This window comes from Ailuropoda melanoleuca, chromosome 1 (assembly GCF_002007445.2).
Source record: "Ailuropoda melanoleuca isolate Jingjing chromosome 1, ASM200744v2, whole genome shotgun sequence".
Classification (NCBI taxonomy): domain Eukaryota; kingdom Metazoa; phylum Chordata; class Mammalia; order Carnivora; family Ursidae; genus Ailuropoda; species Ailuropoda melanoleuca.
In genome coordinates this window covers 169,611,246-169,627,080 of record NC_048218.1, presented here as the reverse complement: position 1 = coordinate 169,627,080, position 15,835 = coordinate 169,611,246, and the positions used below count along the sequence as shown (strand labels likewise).

Below are 15,835 nucleotides of genomic sequence, written 5' to 3'. Positions count from 1 at the left end.
CCATAATAAACATTTAAATAGGTGTGATATTTTCTGTAATTCAAAATTTTGGCTTCAATTATTTTCTTATTTTCATCAACACATTCAGGAGAAAAAAGAAAACTAAAATTTTTTGTAATGAAAAATTTTACAATTAGACTTAAGACTTAGAAATATAAACACAATATTTTAAGTTGATTTTTTTTCAGATTACCAAAAATCAACAAGAATCAGTGAGTCAAGGATTTATAAGGCATTATTTTTATTATTAAGCATTTTCTCAGTATTAGTACTCCAAGATGGTTAATATTGCCCTGGAGACTTTCCAGAGTATACATTTCATGGAAAGGAGAAATAAAAATTTCTATTTATAATATAACATGAAAGAAGAAAGTTGTATTTTAATATACACTGTTATAATATTCGTAATTAAAATAGCTGCCAAAATGAACATTCAATTTATTTTTTTTATCTCTTTTCCTTTGCATCTTGTAATAGCAGCTCAGTGGAAATAACCATTTCAGCCTCCAAATGAAATAAATTTGGATAATTGGAGCCCAGTCAATTGCCATTCCACTCTACTACAAATGGAGAAAATAATATACTTAACTAAACAGGGCACAAAAAATGTATCACATCAGTCTCTATGCATGTCAGAACATCTGAAGTTCATCAAAATAAATAATGTTTGTATTCATATTATAAACAATGCATAAATATAATTTATGCTATTTGGAAATTTTAAAATGTGAGATAGATAAGCAGATGAATGCTTTTTAAACCAAAAAGTTGGAGGAAGTAATACAAACAATTTCAGTAGATATTAGTATAATATTCTAAATATACAACTTCTTCAATATTATATCCATAGTAGAAACTATGGATAATTTCTGTAAGTTTACTTTTCAGGAAGCTTTTTTCCAATCTGGATTTATATATTATTCCCACTGCCCTTTGGTAATACCACTAAGAAATTCTAAGATAAATATTAACAGTCATATTATATTGATGAATCACTGTATACATTAGATTTGATCATTACATCTGTTTCTAAATTTTTGGTGAACAGGAGCACCTGGTGGCTCAGTCGGTTAAGCATCCGACTCTTGATCTCAGCTCAGGTCTTGATCTCAGAGTCACGAGTTCAAGCCCTGTGTGAAGCTCCACACTGGGCATGGAGCATACTTAAAAAAAATTAAGTAAAAATTTAAAATAAAAAAGGACTCTCACAGAGCCCCTACTATATAAACTTCCAGGCACAGAAGAAAATTTACTGATCTCTAAAACCCCATGTTTTAATAACCTTCTCCTCTTTCTGAAATGCCTTCCACCTAATAATGTCCTATTCATTCCTCAAGATCCTTTACAAATAAAATCTCATGGGACCTTATTCCTTTGGGTTCCAATTGCACCTAAAGTGTATTTCTGTAAGCTTACCAAGCATTCTATTATCGGTTCCCTCTTTGTCTCTCCCATTAGTCCAGGAGCTCCACAGGAGCCATGACAGTCTTTATATCTACTATGTCAACTGAATGAAAAAATGAACAAAGGTATAGCCTACTCAGATGAAATAGAGCAAGACCCTTACTTTCCTTGTTCTAAACAGATTTTGGTTAACACAGTTCAAGATCATATATGCTTTCTTTTGGGCAGGTGCAAAAAGAAAGCCTTTTTCAAGGCCTAACTCTTATTCACATACATGACTATAATTTTTTCATTATATCTGAAAGCAAAATAATCTAAACAGACAAGCAAAGACTTTTTCACTTGACCTAAATCAATCCAATCACTCTTTCCAGTATGTTAAAATCTTTCAGGATATTGAAGTGTTCAGTGTATTAGCTATCTTTCCCATTTTCCAAAGGCCTACCTGAGGCTACATAAATTTGCTATTGGCAATTGCTTAGCCCTACTTGTGACACTGAGAGTACATGCTTACTCAGCAGTGGTTGTTAACTACCAGTTTAGCAAGGCACAAAATTCTAATTTGAAAATCATTTCCTTCAGATCTTGGGGAAGATTTTCCATTGTCCTCTAATATCCAAGGATTTTGCTGATAAGTTAAAATGCTTTCTCGGTTCATCTTCTTTGTGTAGCTTTTTTTCCTTTCTAATCATAGAGGATATGCTCTGGATCCTTAGTGCTCTAAAACTTCACAATAGTGTATGTTGAATGTGCTTCTTTTTCTCATTTATTGTACTAACATCAAACAGGCTCTTTTAATATCCACAACTAGGACACCTCATTTCCTTGAAAGCCCTGTCTCCACTGGTCTTCTTGCATCTTCACAATCCACTCCCCAAGGTCATGTCTTGTCCGATTACCTTGTCTTTATCAGAATCTGCAGTTCCTCTGAACCCTGATATCAACATCTCATTCATTCTCTGACCACCACCTTTTTTTCTTCTAGTTCAAATTGTTTTACAACTCCCACTATGCCACTTCTAAAACCTTACTAAGACTCCTGATCCATTTAACCCATTAATTTTTCACCATGTATCAGTTTTCTCTAATCTTTATTTCTCTTATCAGCTTAAATTTGGTAGTCCACTATTATAATCATTCTCATAAAAATATTTTACTTGCAATTACCTGTTTCAAAGTTCCAGTCCTGACTTTAGTTGCTTGGATGCTAATAAACAAATCACTGCCAGAGAAAATTGTCTAAGGATGACTTGGTTTCATTTCCCAAAATTCAGTATCTGAAACTCCAAATGGGTACTCAAAATTGCCTTATCCTTTCCTGAGTTTGCTTTCTTATTTTCCAAGACACCAATGTCATACCTTTTTTTTCAAATCTAGACACCATCAGAGCTCCTTTATCAACCCAACAACAAATCTACAAAATCTCTCTGGACCTACATCCAATCCTGTCACAATAAATTTACAAAGGCCTATCCTTCAATCTCCCCTGTCCCCAAGCTCTACAAACCACATCCTTTCTCCTTCTCAAGGACATCATTGTTTTGTGAGTCCCCTTCTTTTTCCTGATCATCAGCCTCTCCCACTGAACTCAATCTTTTCACTATTATCGAAGCATGTTCTAATAGCGCTCATTTTAAAACAAAACAAGGGCGCCTGCATGGCTCAGTCGGTAAAGCATCTGCCTTTGGCTCAGGTCATGATCCCAGGATCCTGGGATGGAGTCCCTATCAGGCTCCTTGCTCAGCAGGGAGNCAGTCAATTGCCATTCCACTCTACTACAAATGGAGAAAATAATATACTTAACTAAACAGGGCACAAAAAATGTATCACATCAGTCTCTATGCATGTCAGAACATCTGAAGTTCATCAAAATAAATAATGTTTGTATTCATATTATAAACAATGCATAAATATAATTTATGCTATTTGGAAATTTTAAAATGTGAGATAGATAAGCAGATGAATGCTTTTTAAACCAAAAAGTTGGAGGAAGTAATACAAACAATTTCAGTAGATATTAGTATAATATTCTAAATATACAACTTCTTCAATATTATATCCATAGTAGAAACTATGGATAATTTCTGTAAGTTTACTTTTCAGGAAGCTTTTTTCCAATCTGGATTTATATATTATTCCCACTGCCCTTTGGTAATACCACTAAGAAATTCTAAGATAAATATTAACAGTCATATTATATTGATGAATCACTGTATACATTAGATTTGATCATTACATCTGTTTCTAAATTTTTGGTGAACAGGAGCACCTGGTGGCTCAGTCGGTTAAGCATCCGACTCTTGATCTCAGCTCAGGTCTTGATCTCAGAGTCACGAGTTCAAGCCCTGTGTGAAGCTCCACACTGGGCATGGAGCATACTTAAAAAAAATTAAGTAAAAATTTAAAATAAAAAAGGACTCTCACAGAGCCCCTACTATATAAACTTCCAGGCACAGAAGAAAATTTACTGATCTCTAAAACCCCATGTTTTAATAACCTTCTCCTCTTTCTGAAATGCCTTCCACCTAATAATGTCCTATTCATTTCTCAAGATCCTTTACAAATAAAATCTCATGGGACCTTATTCCTTTGGGTTCCAATTGCACCTAAAGTGTATTTCTGTAAGCTTACCAAGCATTCTATTATCGGTTCCCTCTTTGTCTCTCCCATTAGTCCAGGAGCTCCACAGGAGCCATGACAGTCTTTATATCTACTATGTCAACTGAATGAAAAAATGAACAAAGGTATAGCCTACTCAGATGAAATAGAGCAAGACCCTTACTTTCCTTGTTCTAAACAGATTTTGGTTAACACAGTTCAAGATCATATATGCTTTCTTTTGGGCAGGTGCAAAAAGAAAGCCTTTTTCAAGGCCTAACTCTTATTCACATACATGACTATAATTTTTTCATTATATCTGAAAGCAAAATAATCTAAACAGACAAGCAAAGACTTTTTCACTTGACCTAAATCAATCCAATCACTCTTTCCAGTATGTTAAAATCTTTCAGGATATTGAAGTGTTCAGTGTATTAGCTATCTTTCCCATTTTCCAAAGGCCTACCTGAGGCTACATAAATTTGCTATTGGCAATTGCTTAGCCCTACTTGTGACACTGAGAGTACATGCTTACTCAGCAGTGGTTGTTAACTACCAGTTTAGCAAGGCACAAAATTCTAATTTGAAAATCATTTCCTTCAGATCTTGGGGAAGATTTTCCATTGTCCTCTAATATCCAAGGATTTTGCTGATAAGTTAAAATGCTTTCTCGGTTCATCTTCTTTGTGTAGCTTTTTTTCCTTTCTAATCATAGAGGATATGCTCTGGATCCTTAGTGCTCTAAAACTTCACAATAGTGTATGTTGAATGTGCTTCTTTTTCTCATTTATTGTACTAACATCAAACAGGCTCTTTTAATATCCACAACTAGGACACCTCATTTCCTTGAAAGCCCTGTCTCCACTGGTCTTCTTGCATCTTCACAATCCACTCCCCAAGGTCATGTCTTGTCCGATTACCTTGTCTTTATCAGAATCTGCAGTTCCTCTGAACCCTGATATCAACATCTCATTCATTCTCTGACCACCACCTTTTTTTCTTCTAGTTCAAATTGTTTTACAACTCCCACTATGCCACTTCTAAAACCTTACTAAGACTCCTGATCCATTTAACCCATTAATTTTTCACCATGTATCAGTTTTCTCTAATCTTTATTTCTCTTATCAGCTTAAATTTGGTAGTCCACTATTATAATCATTCTCATAAAAATATTTTACTTGCAATTACCTGTTTCAAAGTTCCAGTCCTGACTTTAGTTGCTTGGATGCTAATAAACAAATCACTGCCAGAGAAAATTGTCTGAGGATGACTTGGTTTCATTTCCCAAAATTCAGTATCTGAAACTCCAAATGGGTACTCAAAATTGCCTTATCCTTTCCTGAGTTTGCTTTCTTATTTTCCAAGACACCAATGTCATACCTTTTTTTTCAAATCTAGACACCATCAGAGCTCCTTTATCAACCCAACAACAAATCTACAAAATCTCTCTGGACCTACATCCAATCCTGTCACAATAAATTTACAAAGGCCTATCCTTCAATCTCCCCTGTCCCCAAGCTCTACAAACCACATCCTTTCTCCTTCTCAAGGACATCATTGTTTTGTGAGTCCCCTTCTTTTTCCTGATCATCAGCCTCTCCCACTGAACTCAATCTTTTCACTATTATCGAAGCATGTTCTAATAGCGCTCATTTTAAAACAAAACAATGGCGCCTGCATGGCTCAGTCGGTAAAGCATCTGCCTTTGGCTCAGGTCATGATCCCAGGATCCTGGGATGGAGTCCCTATCAGGCTCCTTGCTCAGCAGGGAGCCTGCTTCTCCCTCTGCCTGCCACTCCCCCTGCTTGTGCTCTCTCTGTCAAATGAATAAATAAAATCTTTTTTAAAAATTAAAAAAATAAATAAATAAAACAAAACAAAACCCACAACTCCTTCAGCTATATCTCACTTCTGAATTAGTGAATTTGGTTGTCTAATTCTTTTTTTTTTAAGACTTTATTTATTTATTTAAGAGAGAGAGAGAGAGAGAGAGAGAGCATGAGTGGAAGGGAAAGGCAGAGGGATACAGAGAGGGAGAAGCAGTCTCTCAGCTAAGCAGGTAGCCCAACGTGGGGCTGGATCCCAGGACCCTGAAATCACGACCTGAGCTGAAGGCAGACACTTAACTGACGGAGCCACCCAGGCAACCCTTGGTTGTCCAGTTCTTAGTGAAAATACTAGATACTAAAAACTTGTAACACTAGATACTCTAAATTTCTCCTTGGATTAAGCTGATGCTTACACGGCACTGATTTGGGCTGAGACAGTACTATATTTAGTAAATTGAATTCATCATTATTTTTAAAGCTCTATGAAATTTGTTACACATAAATTATAATCACATAACATTATAATTATAAAAATAAGCTACAGAGACATTACTGAAGAAGTTGTCCTTGTGAATTCAGAAATTTCATTTTGGACTCAGCATCAGTAATGGCTGTGCATCTCCTAAACAACTTACTTGATTTTATCCTTTGAACATCCTGAAAACTGCAACTAAAATGTTTTCTTATTACTTTGAGTCTGTACCCCATGGGCTATACAATATATGTTTCTGAGTGTTAATCTTATTCATATCTTTATTAATTTCCTGCTCTTATTTTCTCTCTCTGTTTCCTTCAACTACTTATTTTCACCTTTCATATTCTAGAAACTTGTAAATTATTTTTAATCCTTGAAGAAATAAGTGGAATAAGGCAAGGTACAAATAGAGTACATATAAAGATCAGAATAGAAACAGAAGGAAACCTGGGTGGCTCAGTTGGTTGAGCGTCCATCCAACTCTTGAATTTGGCTCGGCTCATGATCTCAGGTCCTGAGAACGAGCCCCACATCAGCCTCCATGCTCAGCAGGGAGTCAGCTTGAGATTCTCTCCCTCTCCCTCTGCCCCTTCCCCCAGTTCATGTGCTCACTTTCTCTCTCTCTCAAATAAATTAATTCATTTTAAAAACGAAACAACTAATGAAGCATTGAACACTACATCAAAAACTAATGATGTATTATATGTTGTCTAATTTAAATAAGTAAGTAAATAAATAAATAAATAATGAAACAAGACAAAAAATAGAAACAGATAAGAAACACCAAGAAAAATATAGAGAGAAAGGAGGGGGAGGAAAGTGAGGGAATAAGTCACTGGAAATGGAGCTTAAGAGAGTAGCATGGCAGCATATACAAGCATTTAGGCAATAGCATATTTCTTCTGAAATCCCACTGTACTGAATCAGTCAAAATAATCGACTTTAAGTACAAATATTGACAATTCTGATTATAAAAATACTTGATCTCATAAAATTTTACCTTATTACTTTTAACAACTTTACAGAGGTATAACTGATATACAAAAAACTGCATATATTTAATGTTTATAATTTGATGAATTTGGACATATGCATACACTTATAAAACTATCACTACAATCAAGGTAACAAACATAGCCATCACCTGTCTTAATATTTTCAATTTAGGACTCTGGAAATCATTTTCAGAATTTCTCTAGTAAAGAGTGTTTCTCCTAAGTATTTCTATCTTCAACACTTTGTTTTTCCGGAATTCACATAATAAATTCTAATTACACTAAAGCACTATTCTATTTTCTGAAAATAAAACCTGTTCAGTTCCCCAGAGAATGTGATTTGATATCTTAGACAATGAACTGCATTTGCTTTTCTCTTGTCTGCTTTGGCTGACCTATAACTAATCAGGAAATTGAACTACAATTACCATCGGCACACTTCAAGACTTGGTTAAATATGAGGCAGGTTTTAAAAAGAGATGATTATGTGGAGCCCACAGGAATAACTACCCAATATCCGAAGGCAACTTACAAAGCACTTCGTTATTTACTAGGGAAAAAATATTGGGTTCTTTCCATATAGAGGATTTTTCTGTCAATTCAGATTTCTAGACCAAAAACTATGTGCTTTTCACAAAAAAGAAAGATGCCAAACATAGACTGGGTACAAATTACTTCATTCCTTTCTTGGGGATAAACACTATGATACAACAGGAAAGCACACCAATATGTGCCTCAACCCCAGAAAACCAGTCTCTTCATACCTACCTCCCTTTATCACCAATGGGCATTTCCTAGGTAGAATTCTGTGTGTCATTGAAGCCAAAAAACCTTCAGGGAATCATAATAGTTACTTTTCAGGTTTCAGTTTATATAGCTCATTTGGTTCCTTATTTGAAAGGTCCTTATTATTTCATCTGTCTGTCCATTCTATGGCTATGAAGGCACTGCCATATATTCAGATGAATGTGAGTAAATCAGTTATATACCTGGATATTTGGTGAAATTTAGAAATTTTAAGGTAATCATAGCCAACAGCTATGTTCTAAGACTTACCTTATCTGAAAAAGGACAAATTAGGACATAAGTATTCCCACTTGCACCAAGAATAACTCTTTGCCTTTTTTTTGGAATCTCAATTTCAGATTCATCATACAGCATCATCAACTGAAGTCAAACAGATGTGTACAATTTCCCAAGGAAACGTTGGCAACAATTTTTTAGTTTAACTACAGAGAACAGTTTAATAAAAAGAAATGTACTAAAATAATTCCATCACTGAACTGAAGATTAAATCTAATCAAAACAAAATGGTGCCAATGCAAAAAGGACTGCAATCATGATCAATCAAAAAGGGCATGAAAAGTACAGAATCCTCTCATTCTTTTTAGAATTTTCTTTGATTTCTATGCCTTACTGTAGAATTTTTAGTTGTATCCAAGTCTATTTCACCAGCCACCAATCTATATATTCCAGAACTGTACAATTGTTAGTTTCTAAAATAGGAATGTGTTTATATTCCACCTGCTAACACCTTCATTTTTCAAAAGGGATATGTCCTTATTTTTCTATATCTTCTGATCATGCAAGAAATAACCAACTAAAACTGCAAATGCATAAAGTAGAAAGTGGAAGCCCATTTCAAAAACTGCAGAGATTTTAAAATTAGAGTGTACTCAGCCAAACTTTTTTAACATATAAATATCAATATATGCATTTATTCACCCTAATACCCTTAGTGTTCCTAAAATTCGTTAAACACAAACGCTTAATATTTACTTTATTTCCATGGAGGTGTATATAACTCAATGAGTTCAGCAGCTTCAGTATCCCACATCCATCAGAAGTCAGTTTTACATTGAATAGTTTCAACTACTGTTCTCATATGAAGCAACCAAATCAATGAAGAATATTTACATCTGAAATTCAAACTTGACTAGATAATTACTATTTTTCATTCTAAGATTAGTGTCAGCAAAAGCTATTCACACTTTCACTTTCATCTTTGCCAATGTCCAAAAGGAGGATATATGAATATATATACACACACAAATTAATTCCAGTTTCTAGTAGTTCCTAAAACCTAGTTCAGCATATACCTATCTCAACAATATTTTCAATTCTTTAAATTGCTCTCTCAAACTCTCCTAATCCCCAAAACCAAAGTTATGTATCTCTAATAAAACAGAATCCTAGCTTCGTAACTTTTATGTCCTAAATACATAGTACCATGGCTCCTAGTTTTTAATAACTAACTGAACACATCCTTTCCAGAAATCCTTGACGTGATAATGATCTATGATGTAGTGTCTTCAACAGAAAATTTCAAAAGCAATAATACCATAGTTTTACTTACGAGAGGTTTTAGAAGCAAGAAGAGTAACTCGGGACCCTCCTAAGAAGCGAAAACCCATTACATTCACCTGATCGTCTTCTGACTGACTGGCAAAGCCTACAAAGAAAAGAAAAACAAAAGTCACCTTATATAACCACAAAGAAAAACACTTAATATTTGAAATGGGAAGTTTAGTTGATGACAAGTATTTTTTATGTCACCAGTCATGCTGAAAGCCCATGTGTGAATTAGAATATATAAGCTGATTTCCATGGTAATTCTCAATTGCTTAAATCTCTCCCTCACAGTAACACTCTGAATCATTTAATCTCCTTCCTTCTACTGATTCATTCTAGGTTTGAGGCAGGAAACGCACAAGATAAATCTAGTGCACCTGTCACACCAGAAAGCAAGGAAACTACCGGTGACTAGTAGAGTAGTACGAAAGTAAAAGCCAACTTAAAGAGATTAACTGGGTAGAGATGAAAATATTTGAGTATCAAAAAAGTGAAACACATCAAAAATATTTAAAGAACATGTGTTCATATTGATACTAAAAACGAAAAAGGCCAAAGTTCACTAATGGAGGCTTCTAGAGAATCAACTCAATATTTTAAAAATCAGTAAGACAAAGAACCAAACATTTATCCAGATGATCCTACTCAAACTGCACCATATAGCCAACAGTAGATAAGGGAAAAGTTCTCTGTATAGAAATAATCTAGCAAAATATTAAAGAAAGCTTGAAAGAAATAGATATCATTTTTCAACCTCAATAAATTTAATGGATCTCAGCATTAAAATCAATGGTTGTTCCATAAATGAGTGATTAAGGAGGGCACATATTGCATGGTGCACTGGGTGTTATATGCAAATAATGAATCGTGGAACATTGCATCAAAAACTGGGGATGTACTGTATCGTGACTAATATAACAATAAAAATTATTAAAAAAATAAAACAAAATAAAATAAAATCAATGGTTGTTAACATACAAAAAAAAAAAGAAAAGAAAGAGAAAGAGAGAGAGAGAAACAGATAATATGTACTCCCTGCTGAAAGTATATACTACCAATTCATGGAAGCAGTGTGGCCAAAATAATCAATCCTGACTCTAATACCTCTAGGTGCAACTACCAGTTAACAGGCAATAAAGTGGACAGAGAAACTATTAAACATCACAGGGATGTAATCAGCAAAATTCAGAGTATGGGAAACTCACAGAAAAAATAATCTTACTCTTCAACAAATCAACTGAAAATTAAAAAGAGAGAAGAAGGGGGAAACCTATAGAAAAAGAGATAACAAAAATTCATATCAAAAACTGCAATAAATGAACCACATTTGAATCCTGACTCAAAAACAAATAAAAATTGTAACACTGAAGACTTTCACTTCAGGCCAAGGTAAGAAACCAGGACCAAATTTACCCTTCTACTTATAACAAGTAAAAAATGGGACAAAATATATGAAACACTTTCGAAAACAATGGAGGCCAGGAAATGACCAACAGTGATCCCTGACAAAGAACAAAGTGAACCCTATGAATGCCCCAGCATACTTCCCAGAGAAAATTTCCAAGCCACAACACGGGAGGGGTAAACCAGGTATGACCTAACATTCTTCCCAAGTTGAAGAATTGGGAGTCTGGGAAGGCTAAAGTATCAAAAGTTCACAGGACAGAGTATCAGAGAGGAGAGAGCTACAAAGAGAGGAAAAAAATGCTTGAAAAAATAATGACCAAAATTTTGCAAATTGGATGAAAATTATAAACTACAGATCAAAAAATCTTAACAAACCCCAAGCATAAGAAAAATAAAAATAAAACAAGGGGCACCTGGGTGGCTCAGCTGGTTAAGCATCCAACTCTTGGTTTTGACTCAGGTCATGATCTCATTGGTCAGGACATCAAGCCCCAGGTCAGGCTCCATGCTCAAGGGGAAGTCTGCTTGAAGATTCTCTCCCTCTACCCATCTCCCAACTCATGCATGTGTTCTCTCTCTCTCTCAAATAAATAAATCTTTAAAAAAAAAAAAAGGAAAGCAAAACAAAACAAAAAATGATATGAAGGAACACCAAAATTAAATTGCTCAAAGAAAAAACCTTAAAAGCAGCCAAAGGAAAAATGTCAAGTTACATACAGAAGAATAGCATATGTCTTGTCAACGAAATGCCAGAAAATAGTGGAGCAATTTTTAAAAATTGAAAGAAAAAAACTGTCAACCTACAATTCTTTACTCAATGAAAATATCTTCCAAAAAGATGAAAAAAATACATTTCCAGACATAAAAAAGTGAAAAAAATCAACGGTATCTATGCACTAAAAGAAATATTAAAGAATTTCCAAAAAAGAAAAAAAAAAAGGAAATTGATACCAGATGGATACCTGGTTCTGCAAAAAGGCATGAAGAGCAGTAGAAAAGGCGATTACATGAGTAAATATATAAAATTATTGTCCTTATTACTAATATATCTTAAAAAATAATCAACTGTTTAAAGCAAAATTTATAACAATGTATTATAAGTTAAAATACATGTGGATATAAAAAATAAGACAACAAGAGCACAAAGGCTGAAAGGGGAGAAACAGAAGTAGAGTATTGCATGATTCTCACGCTATATGTGATGGACTATAATATCACCTAAAGATAGACTGTGGTAAGTTAAATACGTATGCTGTATCATGCATCCATACATTTTTAATGGGGAAATACTGCCTCAAGGGGGCAAAAATTGATTCATGGAGCTCAAAAAAATCTTACTCATTTAATCTATAAAAACAGATATTCATATAGAATATGAACAGATCCACAGGATATCTGTGCTACAGAAAATGTATGGAGAAGTTAATTAGGGAAAAAGATGTCTAAAAAGGCTTTTTGGGAGAGTGAGATAATAAAAGAAAGGTTGAGAAACACTGCTATAAAACATTGCTATAAACATTGCTATTGATCAAAGAAACAACTAAAATAACACTAGGTGTTATAGTGAATAATACAATAAAGGAGATAAAATGGAATCACAAAATTCACTCAATCCAAAGAACGCAGAAAAGACAAAACAAAAAGAAAACCAAAAAAAGGAGCAAATAAAAGAGAGCAAGATGACAGATTTAAAACCAACCATACCCATAATCACATTAAAAGTAAATGGTCTGAACACCCCACTGAAAGGCAGATACTTTCAGATTAGATTTAAAAAGGCAAGGCTCAACTGTATGCTACCTATAAGAAACCTACTAAACATAAAAATGTAAATAAAAGTAAAAGAAGAAAATACATAAAGCCTTGTAACACTAGGCAAAAGAAAGTTGGGATACCTATACCTATATATTATAATATATATATATAAACCAAATAGATTTCAGAGCAAAGAATACTAACAAGGATAAAGGACCATATCATTATAATCAAGAGAATATAACAATCCTAAACTTTTATGCACCTAAAACAAAGCCTTAAAATAACCGAAGCAAAAACTGACAGATCCTCAAAAATAGAAACAGATGTATCATAGCTGAAGATTTCAACACCCTATTTCTCAATAGATTACACAAGTAAACAGAAAATTAGTAAGAATATAGAAGATTAAAAATACTATCAGAAAACTTGCTTTAACTGACATTTATGTAAAATTCCACCCCACAATGGCAAAAAAATCCATAATTTCAAATGCACACAGAACATTTATAAAGACAGTCCTAACATTTATAAAAGCAGACTTTAAACAAGTATCAATAAACTTAAAAAGATTCAAATCATACAAAGTATGTTCTCCTACCACAATGAAATTGAGTTACAAGTCCATAACAAAAAGATCTATGGACACTCCCCAAGTGTTTGGAAACTATATACCATACTTCTAAATAGCACTACGGTCAAAAAAGAAATGAAAGGAAAAGTTTAAAAGTGTTTTAAACTGAATGAAAATGAAAACACAACATTTTATAATTCGTAGGATGCAATTAGGGCAGTACTTAGAGGAAATTTTATAGCATTATCCAAGTATATTTTTAAAAGAATAATCTCTGCTTTCACCTTAAGAAACTAGAAAAAGAGCAAATTAAGCCCAAAGTAAGCAGAAGAAAGGAAAATCAGAAAACGACAAAAAATGGAAAATGAAAAAGAATAAAACCAAAAGTTGTTTTTTTGAAAAGACAGATAAAATGGATAAATTTCTCATCAGCAGACCAGGGGGGAAAAAAAAGACACAATTTACCAATACTTTTTTTTTTTTTCTTTTTAAGAGATAGAGAAAGAGATAAGCAGGGGAGGGGCAGGGGGAAAGGGAGAGAGAATCATAAGCTGTCTCCCTGCCCAGCATGGAGCCCGATGTAGGGTTCAACCTCATGACCCTGAGACCATGACCTGAGCCTAAATCAAGAGTCAGACGCTTAACCGACTGAGCCAACCAGGCGCCCCTACCAATACTATTAATGAGTGAGTTGTCATCACTACAGATTCTATAGATATTAAAAGGATAATATGTAAATATTATGAACAATCTTATGCCAATACATTTAACAATTCAGATGAAATGGAGACATTTCTTGAAAGACATAAACTAACAAGGCTCACTCAATAAGAAATAGATAACCTGAATATTCCTATATCTTCTGAGGAAATTGAATTTGTAGTTTAAAAACTATCCCATAGTGAAAACTTTAGGTCTCTGGTGAATTCTACCAAATATTTAAGCAAGAAATAATACCAGATCTACACACTCTTAAAAAAAAATTGAAAAGAAAATATTTCCCAACTCTTTCCTTAAACTCCACAATGACACATAATTATAAAGAAATAAAATTATAGATCGGGGTGTCTGGGTGGCTGAGGTGGTTAAGCATCTCACTCTTGATTTCGGCTCAGGTCATGAACTCAGGGTCTTTAGAACGAGCCCCACATCAGACTCCGTGCTCAGCGGGGAGTCTGCTCGAGATTCTCTCCCTCTCCCTCTGTCCCCCAACCCTCGTCCCTGCTCACACATGCTCTCTTTCTCTCTCAAACAATCTTTAAGAAACAATAAATAAAATTACAGATTAATATCCTTCATGAACACAGATGTAAAATTTCTACACTAAAGGTTACCAAGTTGAATCAAATAGTATACTGAAAGGATAATACATCTTTCAGTGTGATTTATCTCAAGAATGCACAATTATGCTAAAATCCAAAAATAATGAATGTATATACTTATGAGCATAGCATAATATATAGAGTTGTTGAATCACTATCTTGTACACCTAAAACTAATGTAACATTGTCTCAACTATACTTAAAGTCAAGGGGCGCCTGCATGGCTCAGTTGGTTAAGTGTCTGCCTTCGGCTCAAGTCATGATCTCAGGGTCCTGAGATCAAGTCCCGTGTTGGGCTCTCTGCTCAGTGGGGAGCCTCCTTCTCCTTCCCTCTCTGCCCCTCCCCACTGCTTGTGCACTTGCTCTCTCTCCCCCTCTCTCTCAAGTAAATAAAATCTTTAAAAAATTAAAATAGGGGCGCCTGGGTAGCACAGCGGTTAAGCGTCTGCCTTCAGCTCAGGGCGTGATCCCGGTGTTATGGGATCGAGCCCCACATCAGGCTCCTCCGCTATGAGCCTGCTTCTTCTTCTCCCACTCCCCCTGCTTGTGTTCCCTCTCTCGCTGGCTGTCTCTCTCTCTGTCGAATAAATGAATAAAATCTTTAAAAAAAAATTTAAAATAAAGTAAAACATTTTTAAATTTTTAGTAAGTCAAAAAATGTATCAGTGTAATCCACCTATAAACAGCCTAAAGAAGAAAATAATACAAATATCTCAAATGATGTAGAAAAAGCATTGAAAAAATTCAATATAAAACAAACTCTCAGCAAACCTGGTATAGAAGAGAACTTCCTCAAATGGTACAGGACATCTACAGACTACCTACAATTAAAACATAATGGTGAAAGACTGTCCCAGAGGTTTTAGCCAAGATAAAAAGCTAGCAAGAAACAAACAGAATCTCTAGATTAGAAAGGAAGAAGTAAAATGGTTTTCATTTGCAGATCACGTAATCTTTATGTAGAAAATCTGAATGAATCTACAAAAAGGCTAGTAGGACCAGTAAGTAGTTTAACACTGTTGTGTAATGTAAGATTGATATACAAAACAAAGTGGTATTTCTACATACAGGCATACATACCTCACAGATACTGTGGGTTTGGTTCCAGAACACCATAATACACT

At 34.4% G+C, this 15,835-nt stretch overlaps 1 protein-coding gene across 5 annotated transcripts in view; it reads right to left on the bottom strand.

The window, feature by feature from the left end:
* The window catches only part of BBS9 (Bardet-Biedl syndrome 9), a 429,330-nt gene that overhangs the window by 218,713 nt on the left and 194,782 nt on the right, over positions 1-15,835 (bottom strand). For all 5 annotated transcript variants that reach the window (XM_034670282.1, XM_002921839.4, XM_034670287.1 and 2 more), the window contains one exon: positions 9,658-9,753. In XM_034670282.1, the coding sequence (XP_034526173.1) occupies positions 9,658-9,753 (96 nt within the window). The remainder of the gene's footprint in view (positions 1-9,657; positions 9,754-15,835) is intronic.